Raw genomic sequence first — 24,880 nt, 5'->3', positions numbered from 1 at the left:
CTGAACCAAAAATTCTGGGGGAGGGTCAGATGATCTGCATTTCAAAGAGCCCTCCAATGATTTCGATGCACACTAAAATTTGAGAAACAGTATTTTAAATGAAACCCGCAATTTTTATTTAATTTTAATTTTCATTTGAAGCCCAGTTCCCACAGGGAGCAGTGATTAGGAATCGTGTAAGAAGTGATGGGATTAATGTATTGTTCATGGAAATAACATCCATATGTTTGAAATAAATAATATATTGCTTTCTTTGTGAATCTAATTCTATTTGGTGTATGTAATATGTAAATGGAGGTTGGGAAAAGAGATCAGTTCTTAACTTGATTCAGTTAAAATTTGAAAGAAAAATATAGCCATTAATATATAGTCCACATTGCAGTTCTTTGTTCTGTGCACATAGTTCAGACTTGTCCTTTGCAGCTGTTAGTGTACAATTTGAAAACTGGCTATACTACACATCTCATTTACTAATTCTTTCATAAAACTATGCCACCAGAAAAAGAAATCCAGTGCTTCTAAATCATAATCCGAACAAAGCATGTCATTCCCCATCTATTTAATCACCACATCTAGACACTCTCCTAGTCTCCTAGCAATAAGAGGAAATACTACTTAAGTGAAACAGCCATAATTTCAGGTTTGCTTTTTATTTGAATTATAAACTAAAGGTTGATTCTCTGATCTAAAACCATTTTAAGAACAAGATGAAATATGCTGGCATCATTAGGAAAGCTATCAAAACATCTGCTGTGCCTTCCATTAGGCTTCCAGTTGTGGAAATGCGATACTTTTAGATACAACGGTTCTTTAAAGGCCATTAATAAAAGTCAGTTCAGGTTTGAGGATTGATGAAGAATTGACTCCCCTGTCAAAAACAGATACAAAAGTTGATTTGGAAGCAATTCCCTGATTGTTCGCGGAGCCTACCTGTCTGCAGGTGAAGGTTTGGAATTCCGTGGCTTCTTTACTTGAGCATACAAGGCATCCATCATCTGTCCCTCCCGTGGGCTCTGGGGCCTGGTGTTGAGTGGCACGGAGCCTTCATACGAAGAAAGGCCCCCAAACATCAACTCATCTTCACAGCCAAACGTCCGATGAAAATCTTGGATTTCAGCGTAGTCACGCTCTCGAGCTTGTCGCTCTCGAAATTCGCGAGTTTTGGCTTGAATCCTGCAAAATTAGAACAGAGCTGAAATGAGAGATTTGCCCTTTTCCTAAGAAATTGCACTTAGAAACACATATCAAAACATGTTGTAAAATACATTTTATTTTACAAAGCTATAGGATGATCAGTAATATGAATGCTCACTTCTACGTGTTTTTCCTAAGTTGTTAAGGTGATGTCACATGCCCATTTCAGAGAGCTTTTGTTCATTTCAGTAAGATGTAGTCATAAATTAAATCTTACATCTAAAATTTCACTTATTAACTAGCTTTAATAAGTCACTAGGAGTAGATCACTTTAGGCATCCACTAGGATTTTACTCATAAAGATTTTTTAAGGCAAGAAGTGATTTTTAAATAGTTACATAGATGCATATGTATTATATATGTATGTATGCATGTATATGTGTATATAATTTATGTCTGACTCATAAGTTAGCCATAAGTGTTGAAAATGCTTTGAAACTTAAACATGAGTCCACACCATAACTCTTCAGTAAGAACAAGAAGTCATAGCTCCAATCAAATTCTGAAATAAAGCTTCCCTGCATTACAAATAAGAAATAGACATTAGATAATCACTTTTACCAAAAATATATCTTAATGGTTTAAGTAGACTTTATTAAACTACTTTGGTACAAAGTCCTTTTTGGTTTAGAATATATTATAATAATTTATACCTTAAATCAAGCTAAGTCTCTAAAATCAATTAAATTAAATTGATTAATTAACCAATTAAAAAAATTCAATAGAATTTTTATGTTTTTTGATGGAAATAATAGTTTTCATTATATACTTTCAAATTTAAACAATTACTTGGGAGTAGAGAAGTCTGAGATTTATATTCAGGAATATCTTCCTAATACACTGATGAAGTGATATCTAACTGAGTTTAATATTTTACTGCAAAGTTATTTACTTTTTTCATATTTGAAGTAGACCTCTGATAACATAAATGATATACTGACTTAAATATAGATTTAAAAGAACCCAGAGGTTGTACCAAAACTAGACCAAGGCAGTACAAAAAGAATACCATAGACTAACATCCCTCATGAACATAGAGGCAAAAATCCTTAACAAAATATTACCAAGTGGAATTTAGCAATATATAAAAAGAATTATCCATCATGACTAGATGGTGTTTATTCCAGAAATGTAAAGCTAGATCAATATTCAAGAATTAATCAATGTAATTTATTATATTAACTGGCTAAAGAAGAAAAATCACAATCATATTGACCAATGCAGAAAAAGCATTTAACAAAATTCAACTACACCTATTCATGACTAAAACTCTAAGAAAACAAGGAGTAGACTGGAACTTCCTCAGCTTAACAGAGAACATTTACCAAAAAATGTACAGTTAATGTCATACATAATGAAGAAGGACTGAATGCTTTGCCCTAAGATTAGGAACAAGGATGAGATGTCTGCTCTTACCTCTGTTATTTAGCATGGTATTGGAAGCACTATCCAGTACAGTAGGTTAGAAAAGGAAATAAAAGACATGCAGAAGAAGGTAAGAACAAAACTGTCCCTATTTACAGCTGACCTCAGGGTCAGCATAGAAAATCCCAAAGAATCGACAATGGACTTCAAGAACTAGTAAACTAATCCAGCAAGTTTGCAGGATACAAGATCAAATTACAGAAATCAATTATATTTCTATATTTTGGCAATGAGCATGTAGGAACTAAAATTAAAAGTACAATTCCATTTAAAATTGTTAAAACATGAAACAGTTGCAAATTTAACAAAAGACGTGAAGGACTTAAAAACTGAAATCTACAAAAGGCTGATGAAAGAAATTAAAGATATAAGTAAGTGGATATGTACAGTATTCATGGATGGAAAGATTCAATGAATAATGAAGTCAGTTCTCCCCAAATTGATATACAGTTTTGATGCAATTTCTATTAAAATCCCAGTAAGATTTTTGTAGATACAGACATTATTTTAAAACTGATATAAAAAGGCAAAATAAATTTATTGCTTTTCTGTATTTGCGTTATTTTTCACACAAAAAAAGAAAGAAAAAAAGTCGATTGTGGTGATTAAAAACATATATATATTTAAGCCCTCTAACCTCCTATATTCTGGAGCAGCTAGAAGGAAAAATCTGAGCAGATCATATGGTAGCCCATGACAAACTCTGGGATCTGTCCTGTAATTACTTGTTGAACAGTGCTTTGAAAACTGTTGCTTTCTCATATGGAATAAAAATAAATAATAGGGGGAACAAATGTTAAAATAAATTTAGCAGATTGACATGCTAGTGATCAAGGAAAGGGAGGGGTAAGCGGTATGGTATGTATGAATTTTTTTCTGTTGTCTTTTTATTTCTTTTTCTGAATTGATGCAAATGTTCTAAGAAATGATCATGATGATGATATGCAACTATGTGATGATATTGTGGATTACTGGTTATATATGTAGAACGGAATGATCATATGTTAAGGATGTTTGGGTTTGTTTGTTGTTATATTTTTTAAAAATTAAAAAATTAAAAACAAACAAACATAGAACTGTACAGTAGGTATATTAGGTACCTTTTCGGTCCAGAGCTTACATTAGGACTCTAGTTAATAATATAATTATGACAATGTTGCTTCATCAATTGTAACAAAAGTACCACACTAACAAAAACTGTTAATAATAGAGTGGGGCATATGGGAATTCTGCATGTTTTTTTTCTGTAAACCTCCAACTGCTCTAAAAATAAAGCAAAAAATATATATATTGCCTTTTTATTTCTTTGCTTTGTATATATGTTATAACTATACAATTAAAAAGTTAAGGGCAGGCAACTGTGGTGCAGTGGCAGGGTTCTCGCCTACCATGCCAGAGACCTGGGTTTGTTTCCCAGTGCCTTCCCCCCCACACACACACAAAAAGTTAAAAAAAAAAAAAAAAAGGCAACAGAATTAGAAATGCTAAAACAATTTAAACCAACTGTGAAAAAGAACAACGGAAGAAGGAAGATTGCAAGACTTATTATACAGCTGTATTAATTAACACTGTAGTATTTTCAGAAGGACTGACACACAAATCAATGAACAGAATAAAAAACCCAGAAATAGCCCACAAGTATGGCCAAGTGATTGTGGATCACAGATTTAAATGTAAAACTACTAAACTTGATAAGAAAATCGTCAGGACCAAGGGCTTGGTGATGACTTTAGATAAAACACCAAAGCATGAGCCATAAAAGAAAAAAAGGCACAAATTATATGTCATCAAAACTTAAAACTTTTGCTTTGTTAAGATAAAAAGAACAGCTATAGACTGGGAGAAAATATTTGCAAACCACATATCTGACAAACAGACTCATAGCCTGAATATATAAAGAATTCTCAAAATTTAACCATGATAGAAACAAACATCCAATTAGAAAATGGGCAAAAGACAAGAGATTTCACAGAAAAGGAATATTATTAGCTATTAGGGAATGCAAGTTAAAACCATAAAGAACTATCATTACACACCTATTAGATCAACTAAGATAAAAAATAGTGACAATACCAAACGCTAGTAAATATGCAGAGAGACTTGGTCTCTCATACTTTGGTGATGGGGATATAAAATGGCACAGCCATTCTAGAAAATCATCCAGCAATTGCTTAAAACACACACACACAAACCTAGACATACACCTAACATAATGCCCAGAAATCCCATCCTTGGCATTTTATCTCAAAGAAATGAAAACATTTATCCTCCCAAAAACCTGTACACAACTGTTGATAGAAGTTTTATTAATAATACTCAAAATCTGAAAAAAAATCAAATATCTTGCAATCATAGGTGAATGGTTATTAAACAAACTGTAGTCCATATATACCATGGAATACTATTCAACAATAAAAATTCGTGAACTCCTGATACATACTGTGACTTGAATGGCTCTCAAGGGCATTACGATATCTTAAAAAACAAATATCAAAAGATTACATTCTGCATGGCTTCATTTACATACTGTTCTCTAAGAGACAAAATTACCGAGATGGAGAACAGATTAGTGGTTGCCCTGGGTGAGATATAGGAGGGGTAGAGAGGTGGGTGGGAGGTGAAGGGGGAGAAAGAGGAAGGTCTTTGTGATGAAGGAACAGTTCTGCTTCTTGCCCACAGCGGGTGATTGACACATGCGGTAAAATGACATAGAACGATGCACACATGTAGAGCCAACACCACAGCCCTGGGTTTTATCTCATAGGATGGCTACTCAAGGTGCAGTCATTGGGGAAAACAGAACAAAGGGTGCACAGTACCTCTCTGTATTATCTTTGCAACTTCCTGTGAATCTATATTTTATCTCAAAATAAAAAGTTTTAAAAAAAGCTGGAAAATTGTCACATGGCATTGCAAGCAAAATCTGCATTTTTCTCCCTTGTTTCTTTCTTAGTCTAGCTTATCATGATCACTCCCGTCTTATTTTCTAAACCTGGGACCTTGGCGTCAAATTTCTCTAATTTCTCAAATTACCTCTCAGTGGTAAAGTGAAAAGACTTAATTCACCTGACTCAGTGTTTCTCAACAGGGGTCCAGTGACATTTGAGAAGGGACAGTTTGTTGTACCCGATCTCTGGCTCCAGCCATAAATCATCAAGCAGCATCTTCAGTCATGGCACCACTCAAACATGCTTTACATATTTCCAAACATTCCCTAGAAGATCTGATTCCTGAGTTGGGAACCAATGACTTTCCCAGCTCATAAGAAATTACTGGAAATTTGGACATTTTTATCAGGAGATTTCTAGATTCTAATAGGTCTGTCTTACAGACAAAATACCCATAAGAGAAACTGTAACTCAAATTCTAATGTCAAATTTAGTTAAAATTACACTAGAGTTCTTTATACTCCATTTATCCATTTAGAAGCCATTATGACAGTCAAGGATGCTATAAAAGTTGATTACCACTAAATACTGGATATCTGTGATGAAAAGTTCATGCAGTTTGAGAAGTAATTTTAATCTTTGCATCATACTGTCTTTTTGACTCTGTGTTCAGCCAGATAAACTGCCAGATAGAGGGAAATGAGTTCTTTCTTCAGCTCGGTGAGACATTAATTTGAAGCTCAATTACAATCACTTATCTGACAACCCACTCTACTACTACAATTGGTAACCACCAGATAATCACCTTATCATAGGTACTATCCAGGGTGAATGGGCATTCATTTAAGTTTTGATGTTTGGGAATGTAAAGAAATCTAGAGGGATGCGCTAACAAAAAAAATAAAGCAAAGTTCTGAATTTGGAGAACCTCCTGATTTTAAAAGGGAGTGACTTAGACCGGGTTAGACATAACTGAACTCTATGGTATATGAACGTCAATTCACGAAAAGTGGAGATCGTGTTCTGTTATAAAGTGTGCCCTTGTTAGGAAAGGAAGCCGTCAGAAAAGAGAATGTGGACTTTCAAGGGAAGTGGGAGTTAAATCTCCCACCACTTTTTTGTACGTATGTTTCACTATATCAGTAATGGGACCTAGATTTGAAGTCTCTTTGGTTTCTAATTACACTGAAAAAAATATTCCTTGGGGGTACATTTCTAACAAGTCAGTTTCTCAAAAGAAATGCTCAGCAGCATGGGGCAACATCCATAAAATCCAGCTCTTGATTCTTTTCTTTTACCCAAATTTGTACACTCACCACTAATCCTTAAATACAGAAAACACAGTCAAATCTCTAGTGGTCCTAAACACATAGATTTTCTCTCTCAGCATCAATAATATAAGAAATTATATTTGTATTGCTGACCTTGTAGTCACCATTGTATTTTATCCTAAGAGTTATGAAAGTGGTTTGCATCATTCTTTTCCACTCTGGTGTCCCACACTTGTGATGAAAACATTAGACTAAAACTATACTATAAAAACAATCACAAAAGTAGCACTACTATTGCAAAAGATGAACAAACCTGATTACTAACATGAACTAAAGTGCATTTTAAAGTTCCTTCCAGATATTCATGCAGAGGCTTTCTACACAAATAACCCTGAAGAGTAGACTGTAAACAACAGGAATACACTGTGGTTTTCATTAATTTTAGAAACAATTCAGGGGCAAAATAAACAAAAATTACAACTGCTTTTCTTTAATATATTCTTTCACACGTGAATATCTTGCTTATTATAAAATGATAAAAGGTACTCTGCAATATCACCAAAAGGTTATATTTACATAGCGTACGCTTTTATCCTTTATGGAGGAACTTAATCAGAAAAGAAATATTTGGCTCAGGGGAGAAAACATTTTTGGTTTTCTAATAAAAATAGTAGGGTTTCTTATGGAAATTAAAAAAAAAAATAGTATCTTGCAGTTAAGCCCTTAATGATTCCAGATGGTCAACACTATAAAAAGACACCCCTCTATTCTTTTATTGTGACCCTGAGGTCACAAATTATCTCTAGGATGTTAGATTCATTCAATTTTCTGAACAGTCAGGTTGTTGTTAAACATTATCCATCCCACTTATCTCGCTGGGGCCAAACCTCAGCAATGGCAGAAGTTAACTGATTAGCCCAAAACCTAGCAAAAGAAAAAAATGTCTATTTTCTTAACTATTTTGGTATGTTCTTCCTAGCTATATCCAAGAGCATTATTCTGAGGCTTAAATCATGGCAGGCAGCTGTACCGACTACCATCGATGGATGGCATCATCAGGTACTATTTCCCTGTGCTTGAAATACATTAAAAAAAAAAAAAAAGAAAAAGGAAACAGGACCAATTGGAACTTTTTAGCAAGGCTTAATAAAAAAAAGTTAGTAGAAAATTTATTATTTCAATGCATCATATTCCAACATAAATATTCACACCCTTTTTTTGTAAAAAAAAAAATGCTTTTCCATTATGATAATGAAATTGCCTTGAACCTGCATAGAAAATAATACACAAAATAATGCAATATACTAAATAAAGTAATAAGGTTAATTTCTTTCCTGCTGTCACTAAATTCATGCTAACAGTCTCTCTTCAGCTTGACATCAATTAATGATTTTAATTCCAGACTCTTGTCACAGTGTTCACCACCCTTTTCTCTAATTAAAATGGATGATGCATTTTGAAGAGAAAACACGCAAGACTTCTGTTCTTGTAACATTTCTATTCATTAGGATTTTTGCTTTTACAATAAATGCCTTTTAGCACTAATTGCAGCAGAGTAAGATGAAAAGGATTTTTCTATGACTACCAGGTATGGTCTCTATATACTCACAAAAGATACACAGCCTTAGGTCCACCACTGAATGGCAACTCATTGGGATGGAAAATTCAACAGTGTACTTCAATGACGCGATTATTTACAATATACCTCTACCTCCAATGCTACAGAGATTCAGTACATGAAAACAGCCACGGTGCATTTTTTTTAAGGCTCCAAGAAAAAGAAATTGACCTTTAATGAACTGAATAAGGAATGCTCTGACTTCTACAGAAGATATAATATAGTAGTACTAATTGAGGAGAAAAAAAAAGTCAAAATAAATTTCAGTTGGCTACATGGTAAATAGTTCTTAACTATCTTCAAAACATTGCTTAAGATCTTGCAATCAATTCTCCTGGAAAACGTTTTACTCCCCCCCTACCCCCACAACCCACAACTTACTGCCTTGCCTTCCAAAAGACTAATTCTACAAAGTTCTTGGATCTTTTCCCAATAGTATTTCCTCTCTCTCTAAAAATAAGTGTTAGAGATATTCATCAAATAAGACCAAAATTCATGGCAGAATGGAAGTCAACCTACAAGACAACCGGAAAGAACAGCTTGATTTAATACCATTTTTTTTAGTCAAATGACAGAATGCTTTACGAAATTGGCCCCTCAAAACACTTGAGAAAAACACGGACTTCAGAAATACTACGGCTCAACTCAAAATACTTTAACCTACACTCCTTCTGAAGGGTAAATCCAACAATTGCCACCTACCAGTATATAAATTGTCAAATTGGTGTCTATGACAGATTTCCAAGGGACACCACACTCCACTAAATGTCTTACTTTGAAAACGGTCACAATTTTAGGTGGGATTTTAATATCTTGGCAATATATGGGTAAAGGTTGATCGGCTAGAAAGGACTTCCATATTCTAAATGAGTCCTGAAAAATTTTTCTGGAGCAAGAACAACAGTTTTGAAGGTTTATTTCCAATTCCAGGGAAGACATGCAAGATGTTGAAGTACCTTACAAACAAGTTGGGAAAAAAAAAAGCTAAATTGCATCCCTTAATGTCATAATGAGATGACAACTGCTTTAAAAATATAAGATGGTTAAACTGTAAAAATGGGATACAAGAAGAGCATTGACAGAGAAATTCCCCACCTCTAATGCAACTACAATTTAAAAAGACTCCAAGCAGTTAAAAGATTACCACAACCATCAGGAGCCTCGTACTAGGGGGAGGCGGGGAGGAGAGTTTTGGGGCAGAAATGCTTCCATTTTGCTAAATGAAAGTGCATGAGTACTTAGGAACTAGACCTAGTTCCCAAGCTACCATCTCTATGAAGTCCTGCCAGTCTTTTAACGGCAGCCTCTATTTTCTCTTTCCTTCCCAATTGTTGAGGTCATCATTTTCAACATTGATCCTATTGTCTTTTATCAATGTTTTAATGTTAAGATGCTTAAATCTTTTCTCCCTCTTGATAAAGTGAGGGATCCTTGAGAGAAGGAACTGCACTATAATGTTAAAAAAAAACAAACACTGTATTACAGTAATATATTACAATAGTAATATATTGTGAAACAGCAAATCCTTCTCTTTTCCATCAACGAATAAAACTCTAAAATAATGTTTCACTAGCCAAAACACACACATACACATTTAGAAACACTCAGTCACACACACGTCTTCAGGCTTTCACAGGTTTCAAAGCATTTCTACGAATCTCCAACTTACAGAGATGCTCCAATGAGAAATGTACCTGAGAAACCTCTCATCAGACACCAAACTGAGTTTTCTTGCTCCAGTTGAAATTTCTGCCCATAAAATCAGTTCCATATATTTGGTATGCCCAAGGCTTAATATCCCCATGTATTAGTCTAAGTTGTAAACTTTCACAAAGCTAGTAAACAGATTCTTAAAAATTCTTGTTCACCTATACAATAAACAAACAAACAAAATACTGGCTGAAAACTGATCTCATTGATTAGAGTTGGCTTTTCTGACAAAGGTCAGAGAAAATATGAAAAATGCTACTGTCAGAAACTATATTTTCAATCAAAGTTCAAAGGTTACAGTCAGCAAAACAAACATCTATCACCTGCCAAAAAGAATCTTATCAACTAAGACAAAAATGTTTATCAAGAATTCAAGTAATCACTGAAAGCAGGCATTGAGAAGAGGTGGTAAAACTGAAAAGAGAGAACACTAGTGAATGGGAACCACATGCAGAAATGCCACAAATACTTGCAAAATGACACACCAACAAGGCCCAGGAGTGTACACTTGAGGACATGGATAGTTCAATGGCTTCTTGGTGAAAAAACAAGGATTTTAAAAGTGGATCATTTTGAATAATGGAAAATTCCAAGCCATATAATCTCTTAAACAGAATTATAAAAACCTTGCACATATTGGGAGGATTTCATAAGAAATTCATTAACCTTTTGTTTCCAAGCATGACTTAGCATGTAAATATATATAATAATACATGATACCTATCACTTGCTGACTAATTAAAAAATACAAGCTAGTGATCTGAATAGGACTAGGGCAGATCAGAATACAGGATAAAGGATGATATTATCCATATTTTAAAACTTTAACTTCCATGTGAGAACAAAGGGAGAGATGTTTAGTTGGCACAAAATTTATATTTTAGGTAGTGCATTACATAATTTAACTTGAATGGTCAGTTTAGCTGAACAACACTTAAGTACATGGAATCTTGAATAGGGAGTCAGGTCTTTTTGGTTTGTCCAGGTTAGTGTTATGCCCCGATATATACCAGAGTCATTTGGACAGTGAAAAAAGAAGTATTTTTAAAGTTGCCTAGGGGGGCTGGGGAGAAAGGGGGAAATATTCAACTTCCCCATTTGGAGAATTCCTGATATCCATGCAAGCAGTGGCGAAAACCAAATCAATAGCCTGAGCCCTCAATCTTGGGGTTTGCCCCTATGAGACTTATTCCTGCAAAAGATAAGCTAAGCCTACTTATAATTATGTCTAAGAACTATCCCCAGAGAACCTTTTTTGTTGTTCAGATGTGGCCTCTCTCTCTAAATCAACTGGGGCAGGTGAACTCACAACCCTTTCCCCTATGTGAAACGTGACTCCCAGGGGTGTAAATCTCCCTGGCAACATGGGACAGGACTCCCAGGATGAGCCAGGACCTGGCATCATGGGACTGGGAAAGCCTTCTTGACCAAAAGGAAGAAGAGAGAAATGAGACAAAATAAAGTTTCAGTGGCTGAAAAATTTCAAACAGAATTGAGAGGTTACCCTAGAGGTTATTTTTATACATTATATAGTTGATGGTGTACTGGAGAGGCTGGAGGGAGGTACCTGAAACTGTGGAGCTGTGTTCCAGTAGCCTTGATTCTTGAAGATGATTATATAGTGATATAGCTTTTACAATGTGATCGTGTGATTGTGAAAGCCTTATTTCGGATGTTCTTTTTATCCAGAGTATGGAGAGATGAGCAAAAAATATGGACAAAAATAAATAAATAATAGGGGGGATAAGAGGTAAAATAAATTGGGTAGATGGAAATACTAGTGGTCAATGAGAGGGAAGGGTAAGGGGTATGGGATGTATGAGATTTTTCTTTTTTCCTAGTTCTCTTTTTCTGGAGTGATGCAAATGTTCTAAAAATGATCATGGTAACGAATACACAACTATGTGATGATATTGTGAGCCACTGATTTTATTCTATGGATGTAATGTATATGTGTGAAGATTTGTCAATAAAAATATATTTTAAAAAATACCAGCTACTAAACATTAAGAATTTCATTAATAGAACGTAGAACTTAAGTGGTAAATATTTGCGAGTTGAATTTGGCCAGATATTACAACTCTCATTTTATCTTTCAGAACTTCTTTCCTTCTCTCTGTCTTTTCTTTCCATCCTTCCATCTCTTCCTAGAGACTTGGCTTTGTTCTAGAAAACTTTTAACATGATTTTATAAGAATGCATAAAAATGCAAAATAAATCAAAATAAAAAGATGTAAACTTTTTTTAAAGGATGTATATGTACAAATATATATTTTCATAGGAAAAAATTCAAATGACATAGCCAATATGTTAGCAATGGTATCATTACAGAAAAATTTCTGTTTTCCTATTTTTAATTTTATCTTTTTTATTTCAAATTTTCTGTAGTTTTAGAATTTAGAATGTTAGGATTAGAATACATTTAGAATCAAATATAAAGTATATGTTTCCAAACAGGTAAGAAACGTGAGAAAGAGAAAATTTAAAAAGAAAGATGGAAACAGGAATAAAATTCTTTAGGGCACGAAAAAACATAAATAGAGGCAGGTTACAATACTGGAGCTAAACTTGCTCACAGGTCCAGGAAACAAGGAACTCTGTTTTCTACAGCCAGTTAAATGCATCAGCTGTTCATGATTGAATCATGAGCCAAAGATTTTCACTCCCAATCAGTATTTCCCAAACGACTCTGGATTCTGAAAGATGTTAGTGTTCCATGAAAAGAGGAACTGTGTGGTGTGGTGGTGGTGGGGTCCATAGTTAAATATTAACAGAATGATGATTTTCTCTTCTTCTCTTCGTGACCCATAATGTACATTAGCATAGTTAGGGTTCTGAGTTATAACAAAGTAAAGAAACATGCATAAACTGGTTTAACCAAGTGCTTTGCAAAGATAATTGCACATGGGACCCCACTTGTTCTAGTTTGCTAGCTGCCGGAATGCAACACACCAGAGAAGGTTTGGCTTTTAATAAAAGGGGATTTATTTCATTAGTTCTTCAGAGGAAAGGCAGCTAACTTTCATCTGAGGTTCTTTCTTAAGTGGGAAGGCTCGGGGTGATCTCTGCTGGCTTCTCTCCAGGCCTCTGGGTTCCAACAACTTTCCCCGGGGTGATTTCTTTCTGCATCTCCAAAGGCCTGGGTTGAGCTGCGAGTGCAGAGATGAGGTATGCCGAGCTGCTTGGGCTGTGCTACATTGAGCTCTCTCATTTAAGCACCGGTCAATTAAATCAAACATCATTCACTGAAGCAAGCATGCCTCCTAGCCGACTGCAGATGTAAATCAGCAACAGATGAGGCTCATGTCCACAGCAACAGAACTAGGTGCCTTCACCTGGCCAAGCTGACAACTGAATCTAACTATCACACCACTGCTGTCACTGAGCAGGAAACCCACACCACATTGTTTTTACACTGACCATTAAAACATACGGAGAGATGTCACTGGAATATAAATGCAACAGAAAGCCAAAAAGTTACTTCTGAGGCTTGGCCAACAGAGAAATCTAGCACTGTGCTTTATTACGGAAGACAAGGGGACATGAAGTTTCATAAATCATTTTTATATGATTAAATTAAAAATCATTTAATTGAACATGTTCTATTTTTGGTTTGGCACCAATCCTTTTGCGCTGTGGAAACAATAGGAGCTCTTTCCCTAGGGCTGCCTGAAAGACAAACCTGCAGTGGCAGTAAAAAGCCCTGAATTCACACCTCAGCTCCTATCTCTTTGCTTGGTCACCATGCCTGACCCAAATGTAGCCAAGGGCCCGGCTGAAGTGCTAGGGGGTCCAGCTTCAGAGCTCAGAAAGGGAAGTCAAATTAGCACCTCACTGGCTCAGTCAACTTCACCCTTGGTGTCATCCCCAGACTCCTGCTTCTCAGGAAGAGAAGAGAGTTGAGTGAAGCAGGCTCAGTCTGTGGCAGGCAGGAATAGTGCAGCCAGAGAACAGAGACCCATGTGGTGAGCCTCAGCTTCCTTCTCCCCTTCTTTCCACACCCAAGCAGCCTGTTTGGGCAACAGGTGGCAGGGCAAAGCAAGAATGAAATCAAGTTCAATCTTAGGTCCATGCTCAGAAGAATCTGATTTATCTTCAACACGGAAACAGATCTTAATATGGTAGGGAAAAAATGTAAAATATATGCACTGTCCTTTCAGTTTTTTGATATCTGTATCTTGAGTAACAAGCAGGCTTCACTGAATGTGTATGGGAAAAGCATTTTGGTGTGTGGACATGTCATAACTAATGACTGTCAGATTTCCTATTTTTTTATATGCAATCCACCAAATTAATTTTGGATCAGTTACAATAACATGATAAATGATGTTATTGGGGATACTTTACTACTAATCAGCAATGAGGTAAAGGGCGGGATGAAAATATAAGCAGTCGTTCATCTACTTTCATCTATTCCTTCAATCAAATTTTTCCAAGTAAGTTGTCAATTTCATTCTCAAAAAGAGTACCAATATGCCATGTTGAGAGAGGAGAAATGAGGACATATAAAAGGAAGCTTGCTCTATCACAATAAGAAACACTAAACACCCTGGTGATGTAGTTCAGTAAGTCTCATGCATTTACTTGCTCTATTACAAAATCCATGAGTTTAAATAAAACATACTTGTAAAAACTGTTATTGAACTATGAAGTATAATAATTTTCTTAAATTATGAGCCTAATTGATTTTTTTTAATGGACCATTCACTTGTTCCTTGACCCTAAAAGATTTTTATTCTAGTCCTTCTGTATGACTATCCTAGTTCCCAGAAGTATTGCATCATCAGAGGTACAGAGACAGAGATTAAAAGCAAAACTGCGACACGGACTGTGCCTTAGGCAAATTAATAATACAAGCGAAATCATTATGTAAAAGTCATCCTTGGGCTGGAGACATTTGACAATGCATTATAAAAGTATTTTGAAAATGTCGATAGACTTCTGCATTGAAATACAGCAGTCATCTCAAACTGTAAAGGAGGGAATATTCAGAACACAGGAAAATGGTGCCCTATTAATGAAGCCGTCCCCTCTGGCAGGCATCAAGACAGAGGCAGGGGGCGGGGTCTGTGCAATGTTTCCTTCCAGGACTCAGATTGCTCTCTAACTAAATCACATCTCAGCCTGAGGATAAAACTGAAGTCATACACTTACCTGGTATATTTTCTTGTTTTAGAAACAGGGAACTCTGGGGGGTAGAAGTTAATTCTTCAGAGTAATTAGATACCATAATCAAGGCACTAAGAGAACACTGTGTGCCCTTAAACCTACACAGAATGAGTTTATTAATAAGTTTGGGGATCTCATAATTGGTCAGGACTAGAGAAAGTTAGAAGCAAGAAAGGTCTAGGTTGTAAACTTGGAATAATTAAAAAAAAAAATTGGAAAAAAACCAGCAGAAATAAACTCAGACTTTCATCATAAATTCAATCAAGTCTCCTGTTTTCTCACTTACATAATTTATACTTAGAAAAATTACCAACAGAGAAATAGAGTAACTATTTTACCAAAACAAAACAAAAAAGAACCCTCAGAGATATTAGAAAGATGAATGGAAATATTAATTTCTTTAAAAAAAATGTCATTGAGCACTGCTCTTTGTTCTTTCATACATTATTTCTTTTCTGTGTGTGCGTCTCCCTATATATATGTATTTCTATACCTATACATACACACAGAGACAGATATGTGACATGTATATCACAGGGAATTTTTGGGGGGGTTGGGGGTTGCATGAACCCAAAACTGGGTCTTTCGCATGGCAGGTGAGAATTCTACCACTGCAGTACCTGGGCACCCCTTCCTTCATACATTATTCAAGTATAAGATTGAAAGCTTCACCGACTCTAGAATAGAATTTTAATAAAAACATTAGACTCAGACTCAATGACACTGGTTTATAGGCCAAGTTGTGGACTATATTTAGCTTTATAACCATGACCAACTCACCAAAATCTCACTTAAGACCCAGATTATGCAAAGTAAAATAGCAACAGGCCTGTGTGCCATGGTTGTCCTGGACATTAAATGAGATGATAAAGATGAGCTCACTGCCAGGACTGGAAACTCTGATAACAACAGTAGGACGAGGTAGGCTTTCCATTCTTTGGGAGTTTGAATGAGGAAAATTCTAATCATCTATAAAAATGGTTTCCAGGTCTCTCCTTAAAGTAACACTTTTCATTCATTTCATTGGTCTTTGGGTCATGGAATAATTCAATAATAAAGAGCAATCTTTCTGGAAGAGATGGAATAAAATTTAATTGGAAAATGTGATAAAATGTGAGGAGACAGTGAAATATAAGGAGAAATAAGAAATGCCATGTTTGAGAAGAAAACAACAAAGAGGAATACTAACATACTCCCCAATTCTCATAAATCAAGATAATTAAAATGAGATACAAAATTTCAAATAATTTTATTTCCAAATAAGTACATCTTAAAATATTATAGTAAACCACATACCCATAAATGTAGGAAGGAAGATTTTAAATACTTTCATGTGATTTTCTTAAAAAAGATCATAAACTGAGTGCTTTTATGCCCTATTATTCCCTATGCATAAAATCTTAACTAAAGATTTTATTTGAAGTCTTTAATAAATATAACACTAAAAAAATATTTCTTTACATTTTGTTCATACCACAACCAACAATAATTGGATTGACACCAAAAAATTAAAGACAATTAAACGCAAAGCCTTTACTTGAAGGAAGAAAGAAAGAAAGGGAGGGAGGGAGGGGAGCAGAAAGAAACAAGAAAGGACCTCTTTCTCAAGAGGTTAATTCAAATATTAAAATCTACCTCTCCTGCTCGTGCCTCATTCGTATCCTCTCCTCTTCTGATGTAAGGGTTTCCTGCATTTTTATTTTACCCGTTTTCTCAATCTTGTCATCTTTTCGATGTTTGCCAAACCTGTTGATAACAAAACATTCTAACTTGTCAATGTATACTAAAAGAGATTTCCTTCTTTTGTGATATAGACTTATATGTACTTAGCAAAATGCAAGCATCCAAAAATGATGGCCAAATGTCTCCTCGGTCATTAGTTTTGAGCAGAATTGATCTTTTCAGATTATTTTATTAATAACTTTCCAGAGAAAAGCCTTTTGGAAAATAGTCTCAATATTCAAATATCAAAAATAGATTTTGGTCAAAAGTAAGCAAATAAACAAAAAAATACTTGCAATTCTTCCTATTAAACAATAAATGTATAGGACTGAGTGTCGAATACTTCAGATGCTGGAGAATAAAAACCTACATTAGAGTGCGTTTCTGGGGACTAAAAAATGATAGTATGCGATCACCTATTTAATAATCTCTCCATAAACAACTATCCTTTTTTATTTTCACAGTCAGGTTTATTGGAAGCATTCATCATAGTTTAAAAACTGACAAATAAACCAATGTTTGCAAGGCTTCAAGAACAAAGGATAATTTATACTGCTCTAATACTTCAGCTTATTAAATTGAAAGCTTAAGGCATTCTCATCAAATACTCTCCTAAATCTTATGAAAAGTGACTGCCAACTGTGGCATCTTTGACTTGGAAATCTACATCTGATCACAAATAAACACTAGGAACACACCTGATTCCAAAATGGTACACACAAGCTGCTATAGATGGGCTGTGTTTAAGTAAACGCTAAAATCATTCTATACTGTCATCCAAAGTATTTCAGAAGCCTTAGGCTTCGTAGACATTCATTCCCTGCCCGGTTATCTTTCTCACTGAAAGACTAGGTTGCCTGGAGTGCGTGTCTTACATGAGTAAAATTCATGCATGGTGGTAGGTCACCAGATGTTTCCAAAAAGAAATAGGAAGTTACTCAATGACACATTCATAAATATATAAAGTATACTGAGCATTTCTTTCTGAGTAGGAACCTGGAATCTGGTTTACAGTGATAACCATATCTAAAGGAGAAGAAAAGGGGGTAGATTTAAAGTTGATATAAAAGAAAGAAAATATTTCAGGGAATAGGTTGGTTAGTAGTACAGTGAACTTTTTTTATTAACACAAATCTGATTTCAAATTCTAGTCTAAGCATAAATTGAAATGTATGTAGGAATACTTCATATATTAATAAAAGTAATACATGTTTGCAAAAGAATTTGTCAATAAGGAAGGGGAAATATTCTTAAATGTTAGAATAGAAAAAAGTTAAAATCTCACCACCACCACCACGGCTTTTAACATTACATATATTATTTGTTACTGGCTATAAAATTAATTCATGTTAAGTAAATTCATTTAAAAAAATTTAACTTTATATGAAAATGGAAGATTTTTGCAAATGCAAAGAGAAAAAAGGAAGAGAAAAATCCTCTGAAACTTAAGCCCAGAATCTGACCACTTCTGAGACAGAACAAAACATGACGCTTTTAAAATTAAAAATAAAGCATTAAAATAAAATATTTTTCCTTCCTTTATTTTTTCAGCTTTAGCAATAATACCTCAGAGTTGAGGCTGATGATCGTCCTTATCAAATAAATGAATAAATAAAAAAACAGAAAATCGATATATCCCATCATATAAAACATGATGTTCATTCACTCAACAAAAATTTATTTAGCATCTACTATGTACCTGGCCTCAGTCTAAGCACTATGGCTATAAGCAGTGACAGAAACAGATGAAATCATCATAATTGTCATAGAACTTATATTTTAGCTTACATTTAGGTAACAAATTAGTGCGTAACAGACTGGGTAGTGAAAAGTGCCATGAAGGAAAACAAAGCAGAATAAGGAGATAAAGGGTCACAGACCTTTTCATTTGAAATGGTGCAAAGATGGCCTCTCTGAAAAGGTGACATCTGAGGCAATGGAAGTGAGGGAGCCAGCCATGTGGGGGAGGAGTCATCAAGACAGAAGGAGGAACAAGAGCAAAGGTCCCGAGGCATGCGGAGGCTGGCTTTATTTGAGTAATTGCAAGGGCAACAATATGGCTCAATCCAGAGAGAAGAGAAGATGGGAGGAAATGAAGTAGAGAAGCAGGCTATGTAAGACCTTGGGTTTTAACTTAGAACACATGAAAAGCCACTGGCACAGTCTGAACAGAGGAGTGACATGGGTGACTTGCTAGAAAATCATACTGGCTTCAGTGTGAACAATGTACTGGATGTAAAAAGGTGGAATCAGGGAGAAGAGTTGGAGGCTACAGTAACAAGCCAGGTGGTAGTGCATGAGATTGAGAAAAGTAGTTAGTTTTGAGACATATTTTTCCAATGGCACCAAGAAGATTTCTTGGTGAGATGGGGAGGACATGGGTGTGAAGGAAAAAGAGGAGTCACTGATGATTTCAAGCTTTTAGTCTGAGTAACAGGAGTTATTGTGCAGTGAGATGAAGGGGACCAGGAAAGGAGCAGATACGATCCAGGGACAAAGGTGGAGTGATGATGAAGATTTGGCTTGCACACTCAAGTCTGAGAGACCTATTAGACTTCCAAGCAGAGGTGAGTAGTTACTTGGATATGTGGGAATGGTGCCTAAGAGAGAGGACAGGGCCGGGCAGATTAATTTGAGTGTCATCAGTCTAATATATGAGATTTAAAACCATGGACCATCTGGAAATTCTACCGTGGAGGCCACCGGAAATATAAAATGTATTGAATTCCAACTTCAAGAAAAGTGTGAGTTCAAATTTTAATATATCATATTTACTTAAAATTAGGTTCTCTTAAATCACTTTAACAATTTAATTTTTCAGTTCATAAATATCTTTCAAGTAATTCAAGGTTATCCACATTGACCTTTTTTTAAAGAATATCATTCTGCTTGACAGTCTAGATTTCAGATTATATAAATCCAACCCTGTATTCTATATCATCTATCTGTATCAACAATACTGTACTAAATCTGTCTGTACTAAACGATACAGTTTAATCTTACAATCAGTTCATGTATTTCTGCCCTTTTAGTCAATGACGTGGGGGGAAACTGAGAGTAGGTGTCTCTTCCACATTTTTAAATAATTTAGATCTTTTTCTCAGCCCAAACCTGGTGTTGAGTTTAATTACCTATTTTAAAATCCTTTAAAAATGTCTTGTACTGCTTTATAAGTAAAGTTTTCAGTTGGTTCACTAAGTCATATGTATAAAAAAAATCTCAATCTATTAACTTTCAGATATTTATCTTAATTATACATGACTGAAAAAGGGGTAAAAAAAAAAGAATAGGAATCGTAATTCATATCCAAGAACTGCATTTTCTCTCGTATTTGGTACCAAAATATTAATTAGTTTCCTAGACTATCTTCTAATTAACAGACTGCACTTTCTATTTCATGATTTATAAATGCATTATATCAAACTTTTATAGTACACTTTCCTTTTTTGAAGTACAGATTCAAGATTAATGCATGCAAAAAAACAAAGAAAGCATAGACAAAATGTTTGTAGGTTAGTATTTGGATATTTCCCTTAATACTTGCTTTAGTTAATAAATTATGTGATTTCTCCAAGACACACTATAAAATCACAGCATATTACTCTATAATTGGGGCAAAAATGGATCCCTCAGCTGTAATTTTTTGACAGAATGAAATAAAGATTATAAATGAAAATATAAATACACCAAGCATTCTAGAGTATAAAAAAGAAAATGCAAATGCCTCTAAACCCTCATTCATTCCAATTTCCAGTATTTCTTAGTATTCTTAATTTATAGTTGCTTTATTTTTCCTGAAAAGGGGGTTTCTTTGAAAGCTTTCAGCTACATATGTATTCTCAAAGTAGTTTCACAGTTCAATTCTATAATTAACTTATGCAGACAACCATTTAATAGCGAGACATATAAACACTTGGAAGACACGAATAATATTTATTCAATTATCTTTTAAAAGCCGTGGACGGATTTCAGACAGGTCGTTTCCAAGTAACAGCATTGCTGAAGAAATGCTGTACTAAGATGGTATGTCCAGGAAGCAATCTCATCAGCAGCAGAGAACTAGTTTTGTGAACTACTTCTTGGACTAACCCACACATATATTCATGTTGCAAATCTCTTGGGTGGTGATGCTGAAATAGAAGGTGGGACCCTTCCGAGCACATCTTTGCTAATGAGAATGCCAACACAGAAGTGCAGACTCCTTTACAGAGAGATGCAGTGGGCAAGCCCTGTCTTATTCAGAGTAGAATTGATGGTAACATTTCTTAAATGTAAGCTTTCTTCATAAAAGATAAAGCAATCTTTTCATTCAGCTAAAGTAATCTCAGTGTAATCTGCTAAATGGGTTTTACTGGGACGTTTACGGATGAAATTACTGCCATCTGCCAGAACAGCCAGATTTATCACTGCAAGAAAAAAACATGGGCAAAATGTACACTCATTGATGAATGGGGAACCCAAAAAGGAAACAAACAAAACCACAGAAAAGGATTAGGACAGATTCTACTGTTCTTAAATAGAAGGAACTGTCATTAAAACTTAACTACTGGTGAGTATATTTACTGCTATTGAATCATTGGCTTGGTTTTTAGTCAAATTAACATAATTCTCTCTGCAGTGTTGTGATTTGGGAACACACTTTCACTCAAATCAACACAAAGTCATCAGCCTCAACCTCATCCCTCCACAGTCCATCAGGTCAGACTTTCTGTACCCGATTTTTGATCCCAGTGTCTCTAGGAAACATTTTCAGTTGATTCTGGTACTATCCTCGGTCACGTTGTTGGTGTGAACTTTGACTTCCCTATCACCCTGGTTTCCAACACATATGTGAACTTATTTTTGCCTTAAAGCCCTACTAGGTAACTGCTCTTTTATCTAAAAAAAAAAAACTAGCTATTTACATGCAAAGATTGTTATATTTCATTATTATCTGTGTGCACTGCACAGATAAGCTCACATATTTCTGAAAAATCAAAGATCAGCAGTTCAGCCATCAAACCCAATATCTTTATTTGACTGCAAGAAAACTGAGGCCCAGGGGTTTAGGGAACCACATAGCAAGTCAGGAATAGAGTTCAGTTGCTTTATGCTTCCTTGGCTCTGAGCTTGGATACTCTGAAAGAACATGAAATTCCCAGATCTGTGAAGTTCATTTTGTATAATCTCTAAGTGGGACATATAATTGAGCACTGGATGAATGTGCCTTTGATTATTTAATTACATTTCAGTGGAATTTGTTGAATTCTTATTACGAACTTGATCTCTTCCATTCCAGTAACCAGCATGTAAGACAGGTGTCTGTCATCCTCCCATCAGAGGATCCAAACCTCAGAAAGTACAGAGGGAGGAAACGATTTGTCCAATCATATAGCAAGGAAGGGGCAAACCCATAATTCAGGCCCAAGACTCTCTTTTACCAAACCAGGCTACCTCAAAAGTTTCCTACAGAGAGCACTTATTTAACAAACCTTTGTTGAAATCAAAGTGATAAATCTTGCATAGTTGCAGCAATTACGTCCTGGGGACTTCCTGAAGGCCAGGAATTTGAATACTAGAACAAGAACTGCTCTCAACCATTGGAAAGGAACCTAAAACCTGTGCATATACATCCATAAAACATGGCCAACATTTCTAAGTCCAATGGCACTGCAAACGTCAAAATCATGGGTACTGCCATATGCAAATATTGTTAGGCAACAGCAAAAGCCTGTGAAACTGCCCAGACCTAATCAAAGAGTAAAATCGCCAGGAATTCACTGGATACATTTATCTTCTGTAATGATTGGCTCATGATTTCTGGCCATGTTTTTTGTAACTTTGCCTCCATTTTAAAAATGAGAAAAAGAAAAAAAAAGTTATTTCCAATATGTCCTTCTTGTGCAGGATCTTACATATTTTAGTGACATTTTAAGAAATTGCTACCATGATAGAGAACTGATTTGCTCAGCAGTAGATTGTGGCGATGCTCAATGAATCAGGGAAGAGGAGGCTGATTATGAAAAGCAGAAAGCTCCTATTTAGGGGAAAAAAAAACCCTACATCTTGGTAATCAACAATGATGAGGAGGGAGCCTTAGAAAAGGGTACATGACAAGTTGATGGTGCTTTTGTAAAATGGGATGCAGTTTTAAGTTCGCAGTGTGTAGCAGGGGTTCTCTTTAAAAGGAAATTCAAAAACTTGAGAATCATTATTTGATTGTGTACAGTTTTCATCAGGGCTAGTCTGATTAGATTTAATAAACTAAATTTGCGCTGCTTGGCATCCAGGGAAAAAGAAGTGACTTTTTTATTTAAAGAAAAAAATAGCTTCTACTTAACCAAGTTGGAACAGCCTTCGGACGTGCAGTGCACCCTTAATGGATAATATATCCTTTCCGTGACTCTCATTAAATATTCTTTTAAGTGCACTCTTCCCTTCCCCCCAACACAGGCTGCATTATCTAATCCAGGATGCACTGATACACCCAGTAACCTGACACGTCAGCAGTCCTACAAGGATATGGAACAAGGAAATATTAAAACAATTAAGAAATCATAAATAGGAAAAAAAGAAACCATGCACATAATCAATTTTGACTTTACAAGAAGTACTGTAAACTCCAAAATACAAAGGAAAAGCGAAAAACAAAAAACTGTGTGATTCAGACATGAGGACATAAAAAAATTAACACAACACCCCTTCAAAACACAAGATAAATAACTCTGAACTAATAGCTATAATTTACACTTAGAACCATCCTAGTAAAATGACAGAAGATGAGTGGATATTTGTTAATTATAATGTTGGTGCTTCTTTCAGGATCAGCTAGTGCGTAGTCCACATGACATATTTTCTGTGGCAAATAAACTCCATCTTTGTAAAAAGGGACCAATTAGTAATTATCGTTCCATACAAAGTTTTTATAAGACTTGATACACCTCATTTTTTTCAAATCATACGCACAGGTAATCAAACCACACAAACCCTGCAACCCCTAACATGCAAATGAAAATAACATGCAAAGTATATATATCTATTTTGTTTCTTTTAACTCGATCGACTTTATTATAAATATATATGACTACAAAATAAAGTGTTTATGTAATGTATGTATATGTAAAAACACCAAAAATAGATAAAAATACGTTTAGAAAAACACACGATTCTGATTTGTCTAAATGTTTAATTTGGGTATTGAAATCAGCCATGTCCACTCAAAATGATTTTGAACATGCCTTTCACTCAACTTCTCTGGATCCTTTCTTGACTACTATACTCCTAATTCTTGCTCTGTTCATTTAATGCATTATTGTTTCATAATACAATACTACAAATTGCAAATTACATTTGGCTCAAGGAGCAATTATGAAAAATACTACCACTGCTGCTTTTGCTCGAATAACTCTGATAATAATGAAAGATTGATTGAGCTTTAAGCAGCCCAAATGATGAGAAGGGTCAATTTGAACATTTCTATTAAGCGTCTTTTGTTAAACCCAACACTTTGCCAGGTCAGAGGCAAATAATCATACCCTACATCTGGTTACCATGGTTTTCCTTTTCCTAAAGCATCAGAACAATTTAGCAACTAGCACTGCCCTGAAGGCAGTCCCTTTAAGAAATGCTAATGAGACCTAAGTCACAAAAACACGTCCGTTTAAAAGGGCACTTGAAAGAAGAAAAAGTAAAAGGTAGAACCATATTTTCCTACACTCCTTTTTCCATTAGGACAAGGAATAAGAAGTATTTAGTGGCATAAATAATCCCCAAAATCATTCCGATCCTCCTATTCTGATACTTAAATTGACACGCTGGCTGTCAACGCTTATGAAGTAAGGCAACACATGCACAACTTAAAGTTATCTTCTTTGAGTTAGAAATCTTCGCTCTGAATTAAATAT

General features: G+C 35.1%; 1 protein-coding gene across 20 annotated transcripts in view; it reads right to left on the bottom strand.

The window, feature by feature from the left end:
• The window catches only part of PARD3 (par-3 family cell polarity regulator), a 676,839-nt gene that overhangs the window by 164,924 nt on the left and 487,035 nt on the right, over nt 1-24,880 (bottom strand). For 17 of the 20 annotated variants that reach the window (XM_077152059.1, XM_077152083.1, XM_077152066.1 and 14 more), the window contains 2 exons: nt 16,911-17,021; nt 931-1,173 (listed from right to left, as the gene is read on the bottom strand). In XM_077152059.1, coding sequence (XP_077008174.1) covers nt 931-1,173; nt 16,911-17,021 — 354 coding nt within the window. The remainder of the gene's footprint in view (nt 1-930; nt 1,174-16,910; nt 17,022-24,880) is intronic. The other 3 variants (XM_077152104.1, XM_077152107.1, XM_077152109.1) reach the window with 1 other exon arrangement.

Source organism: Tamandua tetradactyla, chromosome 1 (assembly GCF_023851605.1).
Source record: "Tamandua tetradactyla isolate mTamTet1 chromosome 1, mTamTet1.pri, whole genome shotgun sequence".
Taxonomy (NCBI): Eukaryota; Metazoa; Chordata; class Mammalia; order Pilosa; family Myrmecophagidae; genus Tamandua; species Tamandua tetradactyla.
Note: the sequence above shows the minus strand (reverse complement) of the source record. Positions and strands in the feature narration are given on the sequence as shown.